Source organism: Anguilla rostrata, chromosome 6 (assembly GCF_018555375.3).
Source record: "Anguilla rostrata isolate EN2019 chromosome 6, ASM1855537v3, whole genome shotgun sequence".
NCBI lineage: Eukaryota > Metazoa > Chordata > Actinopteri > Anguilliformes > Anguillidae > Anguilla > Anguilla rostrata.
Genome location: NC_057938.1, coordinates 47,186,060 through 47,209,496, shown reverse-complemented (window position 1 = coordinate 47,209,496; position 23,437 = coordinate 47,186,060). Strand labels below are relative to the sequence as shown.

Sequence of the window (23,437 nt, the reverse complement as noted above, 5' to 3'; positions counted from 1 at the left end):
CATACTTGATACATACTGTAGATAAAAGGCTATAGAAAATCTAAGGTGAATTAAATAGAGCATCATGTTCATATGCTCTACACTTGCCATTGTACAGTACTTGTGCCGATTGACATTATTTTATCACATGGAGCAGCATTTCACACAGAGGGGAGATCTAAAAGAGCAGGTCTATAAGATATTGATCAAGAGTCTAGAGCTACTGTGTCTTTTATTCTGCTCTGGGTAATGTGCTTTAGTCAAGCTGAGAGACCAATAGGGCCTGTCAAACATGAGGTTAGGGTGCAGTGACCTTAACCGACTCCTTCCTCAGGATAATGCACGCCAATGAAAAATCCATTCGCACCTGGTAAAATTTTCAGCGTAAAAGATTTTCGATGACCGAGTACTTAAAACCGTAAGAGAGTAGATATTGTCCCAATAGGGCATATATAAATTCTGATAGAGTTGATTTAACACTGTTAGAGTTTATTCAACATTAATTTTGCTGTGCCAAAATGTAAAGTGAATGTACATATACATAGAGTAAGGGGAAAAATCTCAGGCTAGCTGAGAGGACTGCATAGCTTGCAATGGGGCATAGCCAATGTCTTTTACAACTGGTGTCAAGGCAAAGAATGTTTGCTTTGGTGCTCTGCAGTCAGGATGTACAGAAACAAGTATGAGGTAGTAGTAAAGGACATGCTAACACCAGCAAAGGACAAACCACTAGGTGATGCAAGTACACTGGTCACTTGTCGGAAGCCATCATAGACCACCTATCTGATCTGTTATGAAGTGGGTCATGAGAGACTAAAAAAAGCTATATGCCAATTATATTTACTTCAATATTCCACTTCTGACCTTTGCCTCCAATTGCGTGATCAGGTTGCATGGATGGGTAGAGCATGTTCTATAGAAGGTTATACTGAGATATAGTTCATTTAGACTAAAGAATAACTGCCTGTATTCTGCCAATGCTTGAAGTACATGATGTGTAAGCATATAGGAGAAGCTGCATATACAGGAAAGATTCTTATGAGGAGTTCAGTTGAACTTTAGTTGTTGATAATGTTCCTAATGTGCAGCTTTATTGATGATAACAATTTAAAATGTAAGCCAATTGATGCTAGCCTGGATGAATGTAGCATACTGCAAATAGTGCGCTTTAGGACAGAGACATGAACATGATTTGAGGATAAGAGACAAACATTTGAATCTTCCCCCAATTTAAAGCAACAACAATGCTTAAATCAAATAAAAAGTCAAACTACATCAAATCATGTTCATGACCAAACTTTATTTGTGGATTACAGGTGACAGAACAACAAAAAATGGGAAATTGAATTTCATACAGAAATAAATAAAAAAGGCTGGAGCAGTCAGACTCCCACCACTCAAATTGGCAGAAAAGCAGAAATCACAGAAAGTATGCTGGCTTCAGTACAGCATTTTAGAAACTGAACACATTTTGAACATTTCATTGTACGGCCATGTGTTGTATCAAAAAAGGCGAGATCACAAATCTGAGACCGACATGTATCCAGTTGGCACGCGGGCAATAGGAGAAATGACAGGAGCCTGACCCACTGTCTACTCACAAATTCAATCTAGCTGAAAAAGCCATTCCCACAAACGGCCCGAGATGTCTTCAAGTCAGTATTGCTTTCTTTTATAAATACTGGGGTTAGGCTGATTCAACCCAAAAGCAATTCGGATTTTATCCACTGCTTCACTGTTACCAACCGACACAATATTATGAATGTATAACATCTCAAATGACTCCACAGATAAATATTTTCCAAATCTGACAAACAGGACTTGAATAATGAGTATGAAAAAACCTAATTACAATTTGAGCATGTCTCTCACAATGGAAATATAGAATTGTTACATTCTTTAGAGACAATTAAATGGGTAATGGGTCCATAACCCATTTGCAAATAAATTAAATACATTGAATACATGTTGTGAGAGCACACATATGACAGCACACTGGAAATCCCCTCTCTGCAATTCTCAATGAGGGAGATAGCAGCTTAAATGAAAAATAAATAAATAAATAAATAAACTCCTACTTTTGTTTTTTTATGCAGTTATTCTTAGAACCAAAATGATAACACCAGATGTCCCGAATACAATCAACAGTTACATCCATTCAAAACCAATGAAAGCTACACGACAAGATCGCAATAGAAGTTTCTTTACATGGTATTTTCTAAAATTGTCAACGCACTTCAATCCGATATGAAATGCACCAGCAGACAGATGAGTGTTGAGCAATTATCACTTTCCATTTCAATACAATTTTGATAGCATTTTTGAAAATAATACCAAGTTATGATTTGGATTTCAATTTTTGAAATAGCTTTTTAAAAGCAGAAAAGAAAAGCTTGACGGAATAAAAAATGTTATTTGTTATTCAAACAGAGCACATATTTTTCATAACAATGGCGTATTTAAGCTACAAATAAAAACCCAGCTCAGAATTTGAAAAGATAAATGTGATAAAATAAAAATGTTATGACCTACTGTTCCATAAAAATAGTTTTAAGGATGTTTTCTGAAATTTTCTCTTATACGAGTGTTCCAGCTGCAGTGCATGCTGGTAGTGCTCATTGTTTCAGTGTTAGCTGGGAGCAGCACAGAAGAATGTCCAGTGTCATGTTCCAGAGTGGTACCAAATGTAATCTGTTTATAGTTGACTGAACACTGTTATAGTTAAGTTAAGTTAACACTGGACAACTTGCAAAAAATATTGAACAACAAAGTATTGAACAACAAAGTCAAAACTGCACAATTGAATAATCAATAAAATTGTGATAAATGTATTATTCATTTCAGGATGGAAAATTAATCTATATTTCAACATACTGCTCAGCATTGAGATAGATGTGTAGAACACCAGATATGTGCAACTCAAGAAGATTCAAGTTCTATGAAGAGGAATGAAAATTGTAGAAATTGAGGAAATGATTAAGATAATGAACTTTATGAACCCCTGTCTAATAGTTAAAATTCTGAATGTCAACTTTAACTAACACAATGTAATTAAATACTATAAAATATGCGAACATTACATTCATGAACAAGATTAATTCATAGAGAATTGAAATGGAAATGAACTTACTAGCGCAAGAAAACCATGATAGATATAATTAAACTGCAAAACTTAAAAACATCACAATCACCAAGCATGTGCATATACTTGTTTTTCTACCCAAAAAACAATAGTAATTCCAATTAAAATGGATTAGATAAATTCACTCACTAAATATTCATTTAATACAATATTCGATCAAAATATCATGCACTTGGATTTCGATTTAGCCTTAGATTTTAATAATTAACTCAGAGAAATATTTTAGTTTTAGTTTTTTTCTGACATCCATGAAAAATATTGAACGAGGCACTCTTAAAAGAGCACTTGCCTATTCTCATTACTCATATTAAAGACGATACAGTTACGGCCCAACTTCAGTCCAGCCCTGCATAATGATGCCATCAGACTAACAATATGCTGATCGAGCCAGTGAGTGCTACATGTCTGCTGCTAATGCAATGCAGTATTTACATTCTTAAGAGAAGGACGGCATATTGGTAAACTGTGAGTACGGAGTTTATTCCAGAGGAAGCCTTACTGTCACATTGACACACAAGACATTTTTTTTTTTACCATAGAGTTACCAGTAAGTATGCAGTATATGACACGTGACGCATTAGCCATCAACAGGAGCAAACTTATGGAAATATCATTGTGCCACAACACCAGATACAAGCATGGGATACTATAGCTACAGTATCATATACTACTCAAATGGTAAATACATTGCAGATGTAGAAAAACTAATAAATAAGATAATTAATTGTATTATTTTACATGTGCATACACAATTAGCATTCTATTTTGTGACAAACCTGGTGTCTTAAAATATAAGTGAAAATTTATGAGGTAAAAATGTTGTGAAATATAATAGTTTTATTTATGTGAGACAAACACGACCACAAAACTGTCTGCTTCATTCTAAGGCAATAAAAAAGAATATATTTCATGTGAGTCCTTCAGATGGATATGAAGAAGGCAATGTGTACCCTACATCCATCCAGGTGAACTGTTTTTTTGACGCTAACCGGCAAAGGGCTAAGCTGCCCTACACTGAGTTAACATGAGCGTGAGACCTCACTCAGCAGATGAAAAGTAAAACATCACACGGTTGCAGCTCCATGACAGCACAAGGCGTTCTGAGTCATTTTTATGTGAACACATGTCAAGCCTTTCGGAATTACGACTCAAACTCATCCACAGGAGCAAATGAGGAAAAGGAAAAAGGGAAAATGAATGAGAGATCAAAACAAAAGCATCATCACACAACCCCTCCCCACCCCCCACTCCACCATTACTTTTTTCTCCTCTCCTACAGTATCACTCCCTAACCTCAATTTCAAACCACAGCAAGTGTTCTGTTCTGCAAAAAATCCTGTTATCTGATCATCTATCTAAGCACACAAAGAGCAGCAATAGCATCAGGATACTTTCAGAAATCCATAATCCTGAAAAAAAATTGTTATATATAAAATATATATATATATATATATATATATATAGTTTCTGGATATATCCAACTGTTTAAATGGAAAGTCTGTGCAGTCACCACCCACTGTGGGACGATGAAGCGCATGCAGTACCGACTCACTTATAAGGCACTTGTTTGTGTGCCAGTTTCTACATTTCCATTAGGATGTCGCAGCTAATTTACCCTGAAGCACTAAAAACAATCGATTTTACTTGTGCTCAAAACAAGTGGTTTCAAATAGCTTTTTTTGTTAGGGAATGCGGTATCACATGACGGCCGAGTTTCTCTTTTGTACACGAGAACGTTTTGGCTTTTAACTACAGCCAAGGCACGAGGTAATTCTTCAGGATATAACAACGCACACTCAAACTAGTTACTTAGTTCCTTTCATAGACCGTTGACTTTAGTAAATCTTCGTATGTGCTTCATTTTTATGGGCAGCAGGCCTGCTTCCACAATGAAAGTGAAGATGAAAGCTACAGGACAGAAGGTAAGCTATGAGCGCAACTCCATCCTCAAGAGACTTATGCACGTCTCTAGAGAATGAAGCGGATGAGTAACTCTCATGGACAACCGCCTAACAAGCAGCCTCTGGGCACCTGGCACGTCGGTGGGAGTGGCTAATGCACTGGAAACTCGGTCAATTTCAACCCTCTCTATCCCTGGTGGGAGGAAGCCAGTTGTGTCCTGATTCGTCAGAGTCAGTCACAGTTAATGGCAAAGTCATAGCCTAGGCTCGAACAAACCTTCACTTTGCACAGAACACATTTACAGTACGAACTGAGCCATTCAAGGGCCCAGCACGATCCCTGTTACATTCATGTTTTTTCATCCTCTTTATTCAACGCATTTGAATCAGCATTTACACAGAGCATACCTTTTTGAAATTTAATAGACATCAGATGTTTCAGGGACGTGCGATTTTTTTCAAAATATCGAGAGAGGGATTATCACTCACGGTTCAGTCTTAATGAACAGGTCAAATGCTTAAGGCGATGTGTGTCAGGCCTCGGGCAGTATTGTTCGGGCGCTTTCCCCTATTACATCAGACCGCGGCGGACCAAAGTGTTCTCGTGCGCTCAAAAAGTGCAGTTCAAGTGTTATTCTCCACACATACAAATGTCAGCGCTGCAGCGACTGCGAGAGATAGCTGCGTACACCTCGGAATCTAAATTAAGCCCCCGCCTGATGCCTCTTCACTTTATCTGTTCCAAAAGACATTTCTCCTCCCTGGTCTCGCCGGGAGTTCGCGAGGCTTCTTATCTCTCCGCGCGCGGTCTCTTTGTCTCTCTCTCGCGAGCCTGGGAGGGCTGTGCTCGCCGCCGTCCCTCCCGCGCTCTTTACCTTTGATTTCCGCCTTCGCCCGCTTCTCTGCCCTGGGCCTCGCTCTGGGCGTCGCTCTTTCCTCTGCCTTCGCCTCCTTCTTCGCCTTCTCCGCTTTCCTGTCGGGTTTCGCCAACTTCTTCTCCTTTTCCTCTTTCACGGGTCTTGATTTCCTTATCGCTGTTGAGGCAAAACAAACCAGTGGTAATGAAAGACACGTTTAAGGGGCCTTTTTAGCCTTGGAGTTGATGTAGGATATATATGTTGCTTTCACACATGGTGTTACATTACATTACATTACATGATGTAACACACAGTACAATTTTTGAAGACCTTTACCATTAAACAAACCAAATGAAAGGAAAAAAGTCAAGCACATAAAATTGATTTGGTGATTCACAGCAATATATTATATTTTATTGTAATCTGTAAGCATTTACCTTTTTCAGGCTCTTTCTTTTCTCCTCTTGCTTTTCTCGCTGGTTTTTCTTTAGCCGGTTTAATGACTGAAATGGAAGGAACAGATTCAAGGAGCCACTAGAAAAAAAAAACTGCAAAAGCCGCTGCTACAAGGTTGCAATATCTTTGTTGGATTTATTAAACGATCGCAATGGGTCAAAATCACTCTTAGAATTTATTTTGCAAGGATTACGTCTTTTGCCTTTTCGTTTTGTATGCTGCCTAACATCCTGTCATCTTTTCCTTACATCCAGTTTTCTTTACGTGCAATTCATTTTGCATGTCATGTCACTCCAAATGTTTGTTCTCTCAGTTGTTGTACGCCAATGCTATAATATGACGTTGTGAAGCTGTACCTTGTTGATCTCTATATTTCCTACTATATAACTTTAAATTGTATTCTCTTGTGGTTCCCTTGCTGCCTGTGCTTGGTTGCTCCATATACATTTATTAGAAATCTGGACATATTGTCTCTGACCCCATTTTTGGGTGTCTCCTACTGCAAAATTAAATGACTTTGATTGCGTAAATAGAACGAGTTATGGCAAATCAATGAATGGTAAGTCATTAATGTATCGGCAACCACAACAGAGGCACAATATAGCAGATGTTTTGTGCTGCGACTTTTTCCTTAGTAAAGTGGGCCCTGTAACTTTTGAGTTCCCATGGAAAGATTTTTTTAAAAATGTATTACAGTTAATACTAGTTTGAATTTGCAGGTCATTATATTGCATTGATAACTTGTGATATTTACCTTTTTCAGGTTCTTTCTTTTCTCCTCTTGCTTTTTTCTCTGGTTTTTCTTTAGCCAGTTTAATATCTGAAATGGAGAGAAGAGAGTCAAACCCCCTGGAAAACCTTAATATATATATTAAACATAAAAACACTGTAACTGTTCATTTTCCATGTAAAGAAATTTTATGCATTACGATTCACACGATTCTGAAGACAAAGTGAAAGGGAAAAGACTAACACACACACACACACACAAACAAATTAAATATATTTAGAAATTCCCAAATAGCACATTATATTGTATTGATAACTAACAACATTTACCTTTTTCAGGTTCTTTCTTTTCATCTCTTGCTTTTCTCTCCGGTTTTTCTTTTGCAGGTTCAATGGCTATAATAGAGGGAAGAGTCAAAGCCACTGGAAAACCTATTGTGGAGTACTGTATTATAGCATCAGCATGCATGACATATTAAACACATCTATCAAAACAATGCCATTTTCAAGAGCAATTTGTTTGTTAAAGACATACAGTTTTTCCTAGGTCTCTGGCCTGGTCTTGCTTTTCCAATATATCCATAGGTTGATATATGAATAGTATTATCATGGTGCATACAAAGTAGATTTGACATTAACAACCTGACAACAATTTAATTTTTCTTTGAATAATACATAATAAATAGGCACTGTTCTTTTGAAACATAATAAAACTGTTCATATGCTTACCTATAGATTCTGTAGGAAGGAAAAGAAATATATAATAATTAGAATATATTTGAATATTTGAAGCTAATAGTATTTATCTTCTGAAGCAAACAAATTACAACTCCTAAAAGAGAACCCATTTAAACTAACCTGTCCTATGACAGACTAAAATTAACTTTTCATCATTTTAATAAGATTAGGATATCAGATACAAATTATAATGCTATATGAATAAAAACTGGCATGAGAATATTTACAACATCCATAAGCTTTGAAAAGGCATTCCTACATTCATTGGAATTTCATAAAATACCGAACTCATAACAATAGTACATAATAAACTAAAAGATGAACAAAAATACAGGCCTATAAAAAGCAGTAATAATTTCAAAATATATAAATATTCAGCTGAGAGGGAAAAAATGCATGTAAATATTAACCAAGAAAACTAAATATTTACTAACCATGTTTTGTTTAGCTATATTAGTGAGCTAACTACAAAACTACAAATTAGCAGTGACCATTAGTACTACAAAAAACATTAGTAAAAAGCAACTATCAAGAAATAACAAAATATGTAAAGGTCATGACAAAATTACAGTAACTGCAAAAAAAAAGGAAGAATATAAATTTGAAAACAAATGTAAGAACCCTTAGTGTAACAGTTATTAATTTTAAATAATAACTATGCTCATCACTTTCACAACATCATACTCTATGTATTTGTCTAAAAGAAAAACTATTAAAGACTTTTTAAGAGTATTTGCATTCAAGTATATCATACAAAGAATTAAAATAATGTCACTCTCTGGAACAAAATAACTTAAAGTAACAAAGCCAAACAAAGCAACAAAGTCAAAAATACAATACAAACGATATAGCTGGGTAATAAAAACCATTTGTTAACCAACACAATACCATTGTCGACCGGTAAAACCATGTTTCTCTAAGTATAATATTTTCATGGCAGACAAACCATACATAAATTTCTCATCAAAGGTCATCAAATAAAGCTCAAACATAACATCAAGAATCTAAGTACATATCGGAAAAGTATGCACCAAAATACATACAGTAGTATCCTAATCTTCAGAGAGTTTACTATCATCTCCAACCAGAAATAATTTCTGAGACATGAGTGAGCTTAATATGTCTATTAAACACAGTACACAGAAATTATACAGTTTACCCATAATGCATTCTTTCTTATGGTATGTCCAAATACCTATCCTTGGTTGACCCATGTGGAGCGTTGCACAGTCACTGCACACATGGCAGCTGACTCTGCTGCCTCCTTGAAAAACAGATACCCCACGACTTACCTTGTTTGACCTGGTTGCCCGACAGTGCTATAATGCAGAATTTGGACTGAAAAGAAGTACCCATGTGCAGTTACCCAGGCATCACTTTATCCCACCGATATCGATTCCCTGAACCACTCCATTTCAACCCCAAACAATAAAAATCGTGTACATGCAGGAATACTGGATGTTTCCAGATTTGGCCTCCATAACCCTGATGTTCACTGTGATTCACAGGTAATTCGTATTGCAGAAGGTTAAACCATTAAGTAATTGTGAGCGCATAACACTGCTTGCTTTGACTAATATACACTGTCAAATGTACGAGGACACAGTGATATATGGTTGGTCATCCATAACACCCACTAAATGTGATTTCTATTGTACAGATTAGTGTAGACTTCACTGTAGTACTAAATAGATTTAATGCTCAAATGACCACATCTCATCTTATCACCCAAGATAAAAGGTGTCATTTAATTGTAAAACTAAAGTGACAAAAATCAGAGTAGAATATGATTTGTCTGTTAGAGAGTGCCATATTGTTAATACAGTTTTTAGATTAAGAAACTCATGAGCTATACTTCCGAACAAAATGTAGTCTTGTTACCCTGGCAACCATCATTTAATTTGTTTATTGTCCCACTAGATTTCTTCAGATTCTGGAACAAACTTATATGCACATGATCTAATTCATAGATATATAAAGGCCAAGAAAGCTTCTATAAAGAAGACAAAAATGAAAGGTGGTTTAGGTTTCTGTGTATAATGTACGAATGGAGTCCTGTCACTTTAATCCTTTTTTTTTTGTACATCCAAAGTGGCTTTAAGGTAAAAATTATTTTAAAGATCTGATTTTCAATGGAGATGTTAGAAGAATACAGCTACATGGCTTTCACGAACCTATATACTTAATTAAAGTTGTTTAATTTGATTTCTAATTCTATTTATTTCCAGGTTTTCCTGGTTGAGATTAGTCTTCCATTTCAATAATATGAAACTAATTGTTGATCAGCCACACACCAAATTAGCCTGTATTACCAGACTAATTTCATTTCATGCTAAATCATAAATGTTAACAGCCTTATTATTAAAAAATCTGTTACTGGTGTGTGATGTGTGTCTACTAGCTTATCTAATGGAAGAAGTCAGTTTTACTACTCACATGCAGAATCACTCAGGTGATGGCATTAGAATTAGAATAACTGCAATACTTCACATAATCAACCATTTCAGTAATTTTTGCACATGACTACCTTCTATATATAATTATACAGCATTACCATGACATTACCTGACATCTTGCAATGGAATCTATTTCTGCAATATCCCATAATTTTCATCATTTCTAAACATAATATAGTAGCAACTGGTAATTTATAGATTGAAAAATGTAAATACTTCCCAATACCTTTCATACGCTGCTGATGTAGAACCTCTTTTTCTTGAGAGACTGCCTCCATGGTGTGAAGCATAACATGGCATGTGCACACTGGACTGGCTTCAGCCTTGATCCTCTCTTCTTTGATTAAATCAGCTTTCGCATCCTTTGCCGGCTCTTTGACTTTCTCACTATCATCAACATCTAATATGTCATCATCCTGGTTATCCTCTTTACTGCCCAGATCTTTATCATCTGTTTCATGCGCTTGGGAAACTGGGCTTTGTTCCAGCACCTGGTCCACAGGTTTTTCCTTATCCACACTCAGCACATCTTCAACATCTTCCTCTGTATCACCCGCAGTGATGTCAACAGATTTTAAATCATCCTTCTCATCCTCATCTTCCTCCTTCTTCTCATTGTCTATGTCATGAGGTTTTACAAGTAGGATTTTTTCATGTTCTGCTTCCTTCTCTCCACCTTTCTCCACATCATCATCCTGAGACACAATAGTAAGGCTCTCCTCTGTGATGTCAGCGATGATGTCGCCATCATCTTTTTCTCCAGCTTCCCCTGTTTTGACAACTGAGGTTTTGTCTTGTTCTACCTCGACTACCTTCTCCTCTGCTTCAACCTCATCTTTATCTACTCCCTCCTGACTGATAGTTGTTATCTCATCAGTAGCGCCTTCATCGTCCTTGTCATCTTTATCACTGTCTACGCCATCTGTTCCGCTGTCAACTTCATCACTAATATCAACATCCGTGTCAAGTCCACGATCCTCAATGGTCTCCACAAGATGCTTATCAACCCCATCATCTTTCTCAAGAGATTTTTCTTCATGATCATCACCAGCCTTCAACTGTTCACCCCCATCATGCTCAGCATCATCTTCTGCTTTTTTGACAGCATCCAATTCTTCAATGTCACTACCTTTGGCAATGTCATACGATTCTTTTACAACTTCTTCTTGATCTTTTGTGTCAAGACTGTCTGTCTTATCATCTGTTTGGTCAGAGTCATCTTTTTCAGTGGCATCAGCAATGTCTTTGTCAGCATCCTGAGAAGAATCTTTATCTTCATCAGTGGCAACATCAGTGACATCACCCTTTTCATCATCACTAACATCGTGTTCATCATCATCATCATCATCACCCCCAATGCCAGCTATGTCTTTGTCATCAGTGACCTCAGCTTTGTCATCTTCGCTGACATCCTGCCCAGCTCCATCCTGAGCATCAGCATCAAGATGTTCATCATCTTTCTCATCAACATCTTCATCAGAAGCGCCAGCAGCATCAGTGTGATCCTCTTCATCTTCCACATCTTCAGATTGTTTTCTGTCATCATCACCTGAATCGTCTTCACCACTGTCTTTGACATCAGACAGATCTTTAACTTCTTCAACAATAGAATCGCCTTGGCCATCAGATGTTTCCGCGCCCTCATCCTCATCACCAGCTTCTTTATCCTTATCAACATCATCTTCAACTTTTTGTTGGATTACTTCGCTGTCGTCGGCATCAGCGGTATCACTAGCAACAGCATCATCATCTTTTACCTCTATTGTGACCTTATCTTCATCATCATCATCATCATCTTTTTCTTCCTCAGAGGCATCAGCATCTCCCTTGTCATCAACTTCATCCTCAATAATTTTTTTGTCATCCACCTCCTCTTTTTCATCATCATCATCCATTTTTTCATCAGCTTTATGTGCTTCCTCTTCAGTTTCATCGTCCTGATCTTTGTCCTCAATGTCATCATCATCATCATCATCAGCAGAAGCAGCAGCTGCTTTATCACCCTCAATAGCACCAGCTTCATCGATTTCATCGTCTTCCTCTACTTCATCATCATCATCATGAACTATTTTTCCTTCATCAATGTCATCCACTGCTATTTCTTCTTCGTCAGCAGATTCATCATCACTGACCTCCTCTCCTTCGCCATCATCTGCAATGTCATCTTTATCATCGTCTTCCAGTTCATCAGCATCCTCATCATCAGTTTCAATTACAGTTGAATCTTCATCATCCTCGGCCTCTTCCTCCTCCTCCTCTTCCTCCACACCCTCCACTCCCTCCTCCTCAAGATCCTCTTCTTCAATGGTATCATGGTCATCTTCATCCGCCTCCTCCTCCTCCTCCTCCTCATCCACCTCCTCCTCCTCCTCTTCCACCACAACATCCTCCTCATCAATGTCGTCACCGTCATCTTCCTCCTCCTCATCGTCCTCTTCAACAACTGGGGCCTGATCATCGGCCTCCTCCTTCACCATCATTTCTGCAACTGCAGCATTAAGCTTGTTTGTCTTAATATCATGCGCAGACACACCAGGGGGAGGTGCAGAGCGCACAGGCTAGGAGAGTTACCGCTCTAACCCCAAGAGTAAATGCAGTGTGAAGGTTCACACACATACATTACACTTCACCCATGCTGCTTACACTTCAAATGTTGCTTTGTGAGCACCCGAGTAAGAACATAAATCCGCACTACTTTTCTTTGTTTCATCCATGAAAAGCAATTCCTGAGACTGCGTGCAACATGTGGAATAAACAATTGTTTCCATGCAGGACATTTGTAAAAACGAACCCCACAGAGAGATTTGAATTCAAGGACATTATGTGCACAAATGTATAAGTAAAGTAGAAACTGACAGTAGTGTGAACAAGATAACCAGTTAGATGGTTGCAAACAAAAAGGGGTCAGGTCAGTCAGTCAGTCTGGGGAACACTCCCACAGGCAGTGGTAGTGACAAAGGGGGTCAGGAAGACCCATTTTGCATGGGGTCCAATTCTCTCAATTGACACTTTCCCTCTGAAAACACCTGTCATGCTTGGCATACCTTTGGAAACTACAGGTTAGATAAGAGGATTTACACACCATTGGAAAAACAACTGCAATAGATAGAGACCACAACCACCATCAAACCAAAACAAACAAAACCAAAGCAAATTAACAAAAGAACACAAAACACAGTTAACTCCTGACCATAGCAATAAGAAATAGTATAAATGCAATAAGTATTTGAATCTGAACATGGACTTGAATAAATAAAACAATTCAAGTTTTGTTTGTCAAAATATCCCAAGCAGCAGTATGTTTTTGCTTTGAATTAACCTTGATTTGGGTCATAGCAATAGCTACTGAATGACAAATAAAACCCTGCTTATATAACAGCAGTACATAAATGCAAAAACAACACAAACAAAAATGAAGTTATAATACGCACTCAGCTATTTGTGTTATAGCTATTTGTAGATAGCATTTTACCATGCCTCAGTAAATGTACAAATTCTGTGTAAAATAATTCACAATGATGTAGCATTACCTAAAAGATTTCAGTGCTTTTAAAATAAAAGGACCATCTTTGATTTGTGTGCAATGTTGCTTCATGCAGAAGTAGATAATGACAGCAAATATGCACGTAGATTAGATTTTGATTAGCACTGTGTGCATGATTATGCTGTCATGGAACAAATTGAACAACTAATCATGTGCATGCTCTTAATATCACATTATCAGGCAACCAATGACAGAAAGTGATTCATTCCTCATCAGTCAATCTGATAGAGATAATGACCACACACTATTAAAGTATAATGGAAAAATGCCACACATGGCCAACTGCATTCGTTATTTTCAATGCAAATTTATTTCACATACGTACGCTCATCTTTACAGTTAGGATCAAGGATTAGTGGTAACAAACCTTTCTTCCTTGATGGCAGAAATTCTCCTGGGAGTGAAGGAAAAGTGTCTTATCAATAACAAGTAGTAAAATACAATTTCACATGATATGCAAATACGAACATTTTTACTTGTTAAAAAGGCTTTGCTGAAAAGTATAAATTAATGCTTAACTATTAATGATAGATAGTTAATGATAGTTATTATATGAGTACTGGAAAATGCACAGCTTGGTTGAGTAGCTAGTTATGCAGAGTCAGGCAAAGTAACTAGCAATAGCATATTATAGCAAAGCATTTCTAAATATTTTATTAGAATTAAGATAATTGCATTATGGTTGTGAAAATGCGGAGCTAATTAATTATGTCTGCTAATTAATTATTAATATTAATAATATTATAATTAATAATAATTAATGTGACTTTTTATCAACATTTTTGACAAATGTATTAATAGACGGAAAAAAACAGTGTACCTTCTTTGTCTTCCTCCTCCTCCTCCTCCTCATCCTCCTCATCATCATCATAATAATAGTCATCTAAATATTCCTCTTCTTCATCGTCATCATCATCATACTCTCCTATATTTTGGAAGAGTTTCATTGTTTAATTTTTATCATTATCAATAACTGTCAATATTATCAAATTAATAGCATGTACTCGTCATATTCTCCTTACTCGACACCAGTTGAGATGCTGGAATTCTAAATTCACTTATTTTTAAAATCTATCTGTCAAGGACCATACACAGTTCTCTGGGTGAGAAAATATGCTGCATTTTAAATGGGATTTCACTCAGTACATTTTTGCATAAATATGCCTTTGTATAGTGAATGTCATTTGCGAGGATGCGTTAGGTGGAAAGGCCATGGAGGTGTTTTAAATGCATAACAGGTAGAATCTTTTGTTGTGGTGTTGTGTTCAGCCATTGAGTTCTCGAGTGCTCTTAATGCTTTGAAGCATCGCACACTGCAATCACTAATAAATTGTTTCATTTTTTGTAATAGCTGCTTTAGGCTTTAAAATATAATTTTTCAGAAATCTGGAGCACGTACCTTTTTTATTTTAAGGAATATTATAATTTAATATACTTTAAAAGTAATGGTTTTAGGAAGCAATCAAAGCCAAAAAAAGAGCCACATTATTTTCAGTCAAATTTTTTAAATTTTTAAATAGAACATTTTAAGTGGTTTCTCCAGTCTTGGAGGGAGTTAGTGTGTAAATGTTGAGCACTGAAGGTATGTACAGTACTGGTTTGACCTTGAGGGTTTAAAATGATCTGAAGGACAATGTGTCAGTTAATGGTGTTAAGTGTTCTTGGCTTCTGTCTGCAATGGATACTAGGGAGGAATTAAATGGGAATTCCGAGCTTTATATCAGTAACAGATGAATATCATCTGGCCCCAATGGCTGAAGGGAATCCCATCTGACATTATATTACAAATGCAAACAGCAAACCAAATTTCTGCATTCATGGAAGAAGTAAATAAGTGCGGATGTCAACTTATGAAAAAAGAAATGTAACATTGTATTTGTTGAACAAAATATTTCAACTTGCTTACTTTTTTTATTAAGCAGAGAGCATGGGGCATTGGATTTAATGTATTGCAGAAGAGAATAAACAGGTTGCATAGCTTTGGTTGTGAGTTCAGCTGGTAAACATGATAAATTCAAAATATTAATAAATAGATTCAAATGACTACAATTAGACTATTTTCTGAAGATGAGATGTTCACTTAATTTACAATATTAGTGGTCATAATCGGTCATAGTGTAATCTTACCATCAGGCTGATACTAATAAATTAATTTTAAACTATTATCAGCTGCTGCTGATATGAAACCAATATTAACACTTATCCCAAATCAGTATGCCTGTCTATCAAGATAAAAGGATGATTGGAAAATAGACTTTTAAGTAATATCAATATTATTATTATTATTAATAATAATAATAATAATAATAATAATTATTATTATTATTATTATTATTATTATTATATTTTTTTGGAAAAAAGGAATTGATAGATTTCCACTATGTTCAAAGGAAGTTGTTCCTCATACAGTGTCTATGTGGGATGGTTATCTCTGGTTATTTCGTTTTTACCAACGACATTTTAGTTTGATCCAAGGTGTATCATTCGTCCAACTTCACAGAAAATGTTTAATTTCAGCGTTTGACAGCGTTTTAAAGTAATCCAGATGTGCGCCCATGCATTTAAAGGTTCACTGAAACCGATACCATTTATAGCTTGGCTCCGGCTGCAATCACCATGGTTATGAGCGGCATCATAGCAGCTGCCTATCACAATCAAAGTAAACTCCGGGCCTGAGTGCTCATGAATATTCCTAAGCACCGAGGCAGGGAGAGAGGGCCTTCATCAGATCTCCTTAGGCTCCATAATGCAATCCTTCAAAAGGAGACCGGAGGGCAAAGACGAGCGTCAAGTAGAAGCAAACACAAGCTGTTTTGTATTCAGCCACCCCCCCCCCCCCACCCACCCCCCATCCCTTTTCAGTGGAAGTTTGAGTGGCCATGCTGCAATTTCAGTTTGTTAGCGCAGATGAAGCCCTGGTACAACATGTCTTCATTAGCACACAGAAAATGTTACCCAAGGCACAGTACACCCAGGTACTGAACTGTGGAAGGAAGACATGCATCCTTTCTTTCTTTTACTATGGTTTCCTTCTCTTAAAGGTACTTGATTTATTGGTATTGAAAGGAGTTGTAAATGGAGGAAAAAAAGATAAGGAGATTGCTGCAGCTTGTGTTTGTGTTACTGAAGAACTGTAAAATGATATCATTGAAAATGAATAAATAAGCACAAACCTTTTTTCCTCACTCCGTGTGCCAGGTCACCTGGATCACAGAGAAAAACAAGTCAGTGCAAAGAAAGACCCTGCAAAACGGATCTTTTGAAACATTTATGAACACTGAATAAATTATACATGTGGATTACAGAGAGAGGGAGAGAAAGAGAAGGAGATAGAGGGAGAGAGAGAGGAGGGAGAGTGTGTGAGAGGGAGAGAGAGAGGACTCTCTCAGGCTGCTGAATATCCATCTTCAGAGCAAAGTTTAAAAGCCATCTCTATCAGGTGCAATGGATAATCACTAACAATGGCTTCAGACATCTACTTTGTGCAGAAATGTAACCCATTTGATTAAAAAAATGCACTTTCTAGTAGACCATAAAAAAGTTCAACATAGGACACAGCATACAAATAATTGTGCAGAGTAAATTACAGGGTGCTATCTAAATATCCAAGTCTCAAATGGTCTACACGGTGGAACCGTCATACATTATGCTATGAATCCTTGGTGAAGTGAAGAGATTTTTAATTATAAATATGGATTACCAATTTAGCCTGAAGCATCCATGGAACAATTTGTTCTGACAACTCTGTTTCTAAAAATAAACACTCAAGATGTATTTGTAAAATTATTCCTCTGTTAGGGAACATGTTTTCCCCTGCTCTGTAAAATGGTGAGAAAGTGTACTGTTAGTATGTGTGATATTTTATGTTTGGGATGGTGTTTGGATTGGCTCTGTGACTGATGTGAGCACATTTTTTCATAGATTAAGCACACATTTAGAGTTACCTCTTAGTGCAAATAAATGAAAGCAACAAACATGTTTAGAAGCTTAGGGAAGAGGATTTCATGTACTTACATATTTCTTTTTTGATTTTTAAGTTTTCCCTGCGGATTTCTATTCACTATCTACCACAGTCTCTCTCTCCCTCTTTGTCACACCATCCTTGTTAACACAGATGGATTGTGTGGAAGTTTATAACTTTCCTGACACCCAAGCTGTTAGTTCACAGACAGACAAGCCAGTCATCTGCTTCAGAGGTACGGTCAATGAAATGTCATGAGGTACGGTAACACTTTCTGGGGCTTTCTGCAAACTGTTCACTACATCTTAATGCTTACCCTGATGCATGACAGCATGACAGGCACTGTTAAAAATAGGTAAATGTTAAAAAAAGAACCTAATTTTTTTTAAGCTGCATTAAAGCAAAGAGTTCAAGCTCAAAAAATAAGGGCCAATTCTTGTAAATTTGAACAAGATAGTACCCCTAATTGATTATATATTAAAGTAAGATCTGTCATACAAAATTATATATACTGTATAATATGTAAGTAACATAGTATCTAAATTAACAACAAGCTTGTCCCTTTGAAACTAAATATTATTCAACTGATATGCAAATGTAGCTTTGCTTAAATCCTAAAACTTAGCTACTGGCATTTTGTGGCTGAAAAATATCCCTTGTGTGTTTAACCTGGTGAAAATTTCAGGTTCAAACCATGTTGTCAAAGCAGTGATGATTTTTTCCCCCATTTTGGAATCACCATTTGTGTCACTGGAGTGCCCGTTAAGGCAGAGAAAGCATACATACGCACCTCCAATGCACACTCCTGTGAGCTAGTGGCTATATTGTACACTCAAGGTCATACATTAATGTGGCAGATATAGTGCCGATCAGAGGACAAGATTATCTCTCATTGGTGATAACCGATAGAATGTGGATGTCTGGTGTGTCACTGGGAGAAGTTAATATAGCAGTAACAAGAGAACTTGTAGCTGAATTAAACTCTCTCTACCCTGGGTACAATGAAGCCAACAACTGTCCAGCTGCAGACTTCTGGTCACAGTGATGGCAGCTGGTGAAAGGCATAGGCTATAGGGCCAATGTTTGTGGCTATGCAATTTCACTGCAACGTAATGGCAATGTCTCTCTATTCCCACTAAATCCATTCCTCACAGTTGAAAACCTATCATGATATGTTTTCCTTAGATTTTATGGTAATCCTAGAAAAGCTCTAGGACCCACACAAAGATTTGGGAAATGGCTTTATTAAAATGTCTTCAGACTGAACCAAATCCTCTTGCTTTGCAGAAGGACTGAAGTTGTGAAAACATTTAAAGTCACTAAGTTTTAATCAATGAATCAGTGTGACTGAAGTGTTTAACTTAAGATAAAAAACACTGCTTTCTTAAATGTGTTGCTAATGCAGCAGGTTGGCTAGAATTATGTCCCAGTTTAAGAATATGACCTTTAACATAAATTATGTATCAATGCTTAAGAAATTGCAATTATGGCTGGGTGTTTGTCACTGTAGGCACAGGTGTCACGGATTCCATGATTTTTGCAATTTTTGGCAGTTTTGTGACATTCCTGTTTTCTGCCATTTCTGGGATGTCACTATTTTTAGATCTTTCCGTGATTTTTTGAGTTTTGGATGGCAACTGTCAACCTTAATGTAGCTTACCAAGTGATTTGTATAGGCCTAAGCACATTGCCAAATGACGGAAGAAACCAATACGGATACTGCTGCTGGTAGCAATGCCAGGGGCCAAGGACCAAGGGACTTCAAACCAAATACCACCCATAACAACTTTGGTGTGTACTGGACGTAAGGGTAGATCGGTAATCATTATTTGAAAAGTGCAAATTTGAAGTGGTGCCATAGCGCCACTTGGGATGGTAGCGGGACAATTTGATACTCATGACCTACATGGGACCTTCTTCAATTTGTACATTTCAATATTGGAATAGATGCTGCATTTAAAGGAGGTGTGGTCGTGCTGAGGGGACGTGCATCTAAAACTCTTGAATGGAAGTTTTCTGAGATTTCCCGTCAAATTTCTACTGCTCTCTCTACATTTCCCCTTCTTGTTTCTTTTTCTAACCTGCCTGTTGACCTTGCTACCTCTACCTCAAACTCATGCTTTTCCCAGTCTCTTGACTAACTTTGTCCCCCTGTCTCTAAACCTGCAGGATCATCACCCTCCTGCCATTGGCTACTCTCAACTCTAGCGGGACCTTCCTGCAGGCTGCCAAGAGGAAGCGGAAACCTACCTTAAACCACCTCTGATGTCAGGAACTATTAACCTTTTATCTCATTTGTCTTTTGTGTCAAATCTATTGAACAAGCATTGCTTAACCAGTTATCTTTTCTCCATCGGAACAAACCTGGTTGACCTTCACCAGTCTTTTTTTCAGTTTTTCAAACCAGGCACTCAACTGAAATGGCTCTCTTGGCTGTGATGGAGGCACTTGCCACAGCAAGAGCCTCATCCCTCTCCTCTGTCTTGATCCTTCTAGACCTGTCTGCAGCATTCATCATGGATAACCACCAACTACTGATTTTCATGCTAGCTGAGATGGGCATTTCAGGGCCTGCCCTCACTTAGTTTGCGTATTTAGCATATGGGTCCAATTGGCCACCTGATTACCATGTTCTCTTTCCCTCCCTCTGCCACACAGGTTCATGAGAGAATATCTGCCTGCCTGGCTGACATCTCAACATGGATGGCCAGGCATCACCTGAAGCTCAACCTCGATAAGACGGAAGCGCTCTTCATCCTCCATAGGGCTTCCCTATTACAAGAGCTCACCATCACTGTCAATGGTACTACAGTGGCTGCCTCCCACTCTGTACAACATCAGGAGGGTTTAACCATACCTGACTACATAGTCCACTCAGCTACTCGTCCAGGCCATGGCAATCTCTCATCCAGATTACCGCAACTCTCTTCTTGCAAGCCTATCAGCCTGTACCATACAGCCACTACAACTCTTTCAGGATACCGCTGCCCGACTTGTCTTCAATCTTCCAAGGTTCTCGCATGTCACTCTCCTGCTGAGGTCACGCCACTGGCTGCCAGTTGCCGCCAGGGTCAGGTTCAAAATACTGACTCTGACCCACACAGCAGCCAACAGGACAACCCAATCCTACCTACAGTGTATAATTTAACCCTACATGCCTGCTCGGCCACTCCACTCTGCTTCAGCAGGGCGACTTGCACTTCCTGCCATCCGTGAGAATGTTTCTTGCTCATCCCAACTACAGAGCTTCTCCATTCTAGCTCCCCAGTGGTGGAACAAGCTCCCCATTCCTCTACAAACCACTCAGTCACTACTTATTTTCTGCCATGGTCTAAAGACACGTCACTTTGGATTGTACCTTAACTAACTCTGACACTACTCCCCCGCAGGGTTACCCCCAATCTAGTATCACACTTGTGTATCACTTGTATCTTGATCTTTCATCACTTTTATGTTGCGCTTGTATCTTCTTGATGTTGTAGCTCTTCATCATCTCGTGTAATCTTGCCTCACTTCTAGTTTATGACTTGATGTTCATGGCTATTGATAACTGATGCTTTATGAGAATTGTACCTTATCTGACGTGTGTACTGTAGTTGTCCCAACAATCTTCCATATGCACGTATTGTACTTCGCTTTGGATAAATGCTTCTGCCAAATTAATGTAATGTGATTAAATGCAGCAGTAATCAATGCATTTTGTTCCTAGCCCCAACTGCCTGCTGATTTTCTTGAAACTCCCAAGTACTTGTTAATGTTGCTTCAGTTGCGCATGTTATTTCAATCTTCAATCACAGCTGCACATGAAATCTATTAATTTATTTTATTTTTTTAAAACAATCTGTGCATTGTGCTGCTTTTCAGTTTTCTGTTATTTTCAACAACTTTACCACGTTTGCTACATGAAATCAGCCAATATTTTCTGTGACAGACACCCAGGTTTAATTATAATGCTTTATTTACCATTCATTTACAGAAGTAGCATTTGAAATTATGGCGTATCAAGCTCCTTATTATCTTATGATGCAAAAATTGAATGCATTTTGATGTCACTTTCAAAGTTTCAAATATTAGGTTCTACTGTATACATATTTCATTCGTGTAGGATTGGTCTTGGAAAAGGGCCTTTTTGACTTACAAAAGGGATTTCCATTAATTTATGAAAAGGTGGCCAACAAAAGTCATATGGGCTTCATGCTGGAGTCATCTATTTCTGTCCACAGTACTTATATGGAATATAACCCCTGATCCATGGCCGAGAGTTCCTCAGTATGAATGTTGACTGTGTTGTTGGACTTCCCAAAAATAAGAGAGATGTTTTTGTTTGACAGAAAGCAGCAGGGTGGGTGGGTGGGGTGGGGTAGGTGTAGAATATTCCACAGTCCCTACTGTCATCTCCTCATGGATAATGGTATGGGGAAAAAGGCTCTACCTGCTCCCGTGGTCTTGTGATTTGTGTAGGATATGGTTCTGTGCACTGAGGCGTAGCACCAGTGTGTGCTACATACATTCACAGTTGGTCCCGAGCAAGCAACGGAGCGTGACTCGTGAGGTGCGGTGACGCCATGTGCAGACTGTCTGATGACAGAGAAGACCCAGGGGGGGTGTAATGAGGGAATGGGGGGGGGGGTATGTAATGTGGGATAGGATGGGATGGATAGATGAAAAATGAGGTGGCTTGTGCTTTTCTCTGTTTATTTTATTATTATTCTTCTTAACAATCACATGTTCGTGTTACACAAAGTTAGGGTTTCATATTGTGGATACACAGCATTTTTTCCTCCGTCTCAAATTTCTTCTTTGTGAACAGCTGTAAAAAAGTGTCCCATATTTAGTGAAGGTTCCAGTGGTAGCATAGATCTCTGCAAGCAGAGGTGACTCTCGGTGACTCATACGTGGGTGAGATGACATGAACACTAAATAGGATATATTTAATTCTTATCGTAGTTTCCCATCATGCAGAACCCTACCTTTATGACAGACCTGATGTTCCAGTACTGTACATCTTTCTGTTGTGACTGCTGCCTGTCTATAAGCTTCTTCATGCATCAGTACTTTTCCCTAACATGACGTGTCTATTCTTACTTGCAGTTCTTATACGTGTGTGTGTGTGTGTATTGTACTTTTTAATTGTATTTGTTGATCAGTTTGTGATAGCAAACGACCAATAAATGCTACTACTACTGATTCTAACATAACTACTTTGTGTAGTTTCTCAGTGAAAGATGGGCAGAAATTTCAATTTTACTCCTGTTAGTGCACCTCCATAACATGCCAGGCGAAAGCGTGCCAGGAATCATTTTAGAAATGTGTAATTGCTTGTATACAATCTCAGCTGTGTTTTTTTATTTCTTCGTGTAATTATTCTCAGAAAGCTTTTTCTGGAAAGTGTGGTGCAGTTTTGTTAATACCTTCATAGTCATCATCCTCGTCCGGTGCTAGCAGGTCTGACACAAAGGTCATGACGGTCTTCATCCAGTCCGTAGACTCCTCCACTGCATCATTGACAACTTTCATGGGATCAGAGCCAATTTCCTGAATGCTTCCTGGGAGCACAGGGTCGTGCCAGTCAGAGGTGGCGTTTCATTGGCTGAACATCGCTACACAGGACTACGGCTAAATCTTAACGTTAACAAGCTCCTAGAGCAATTCTTTTAACAGAATTGCAGTTTGC

The 23,437-nt window shown here is 37.9% G+C and overlaps 1 protein-coding gene across 1 annotated transcript in view; it reads right to left on the bottom strand.

Annotated features, from left to right (window-relative positions):
• Positions 1–23,437, bottom strand: part of LOC135258049 (triadin-like) — a 51,407-nt gene that overhangs the window by 15,939 nt on the left and 12,031 nt on the right. The window contains exons 5-13 of the mRNA XM_064341246.1: positions 23,175–23,309; positions 16,976–17,005; positions 14,623–14,727; positions 14,170–14,196; positions 10,485–12,746; positions 7,395–7,460; positions 7,090–7,155; positions 6,317–6,382; positions 5,898–6,056 (exon numbers count right to left, since the gene is read on the bottom strand). Of these exons, the coding sequence (XP_064197316.1) occupies positions 5,898–6,056; positions 6,317–6,382; positions 7,090–7,155; positions 7,395–7,460; positions 10,485–12,746; positions 14,170–14,196; positions 14,623–14,727; positions 16,976–17,005; positions 23,175–23,309 (2,916 nt within the window). The remainder of the gene's footprint in view (positions 1–5,897; positions 6,057–6,316; positions 6,383–7,089; positions 7,156–7,394; positions 7,461–10,484; positions 12,747–14,169; positions 14,197–14,622; positions 14,728–16,975; positions 17,006–23,174; positions 23,310–23,437) is intronic.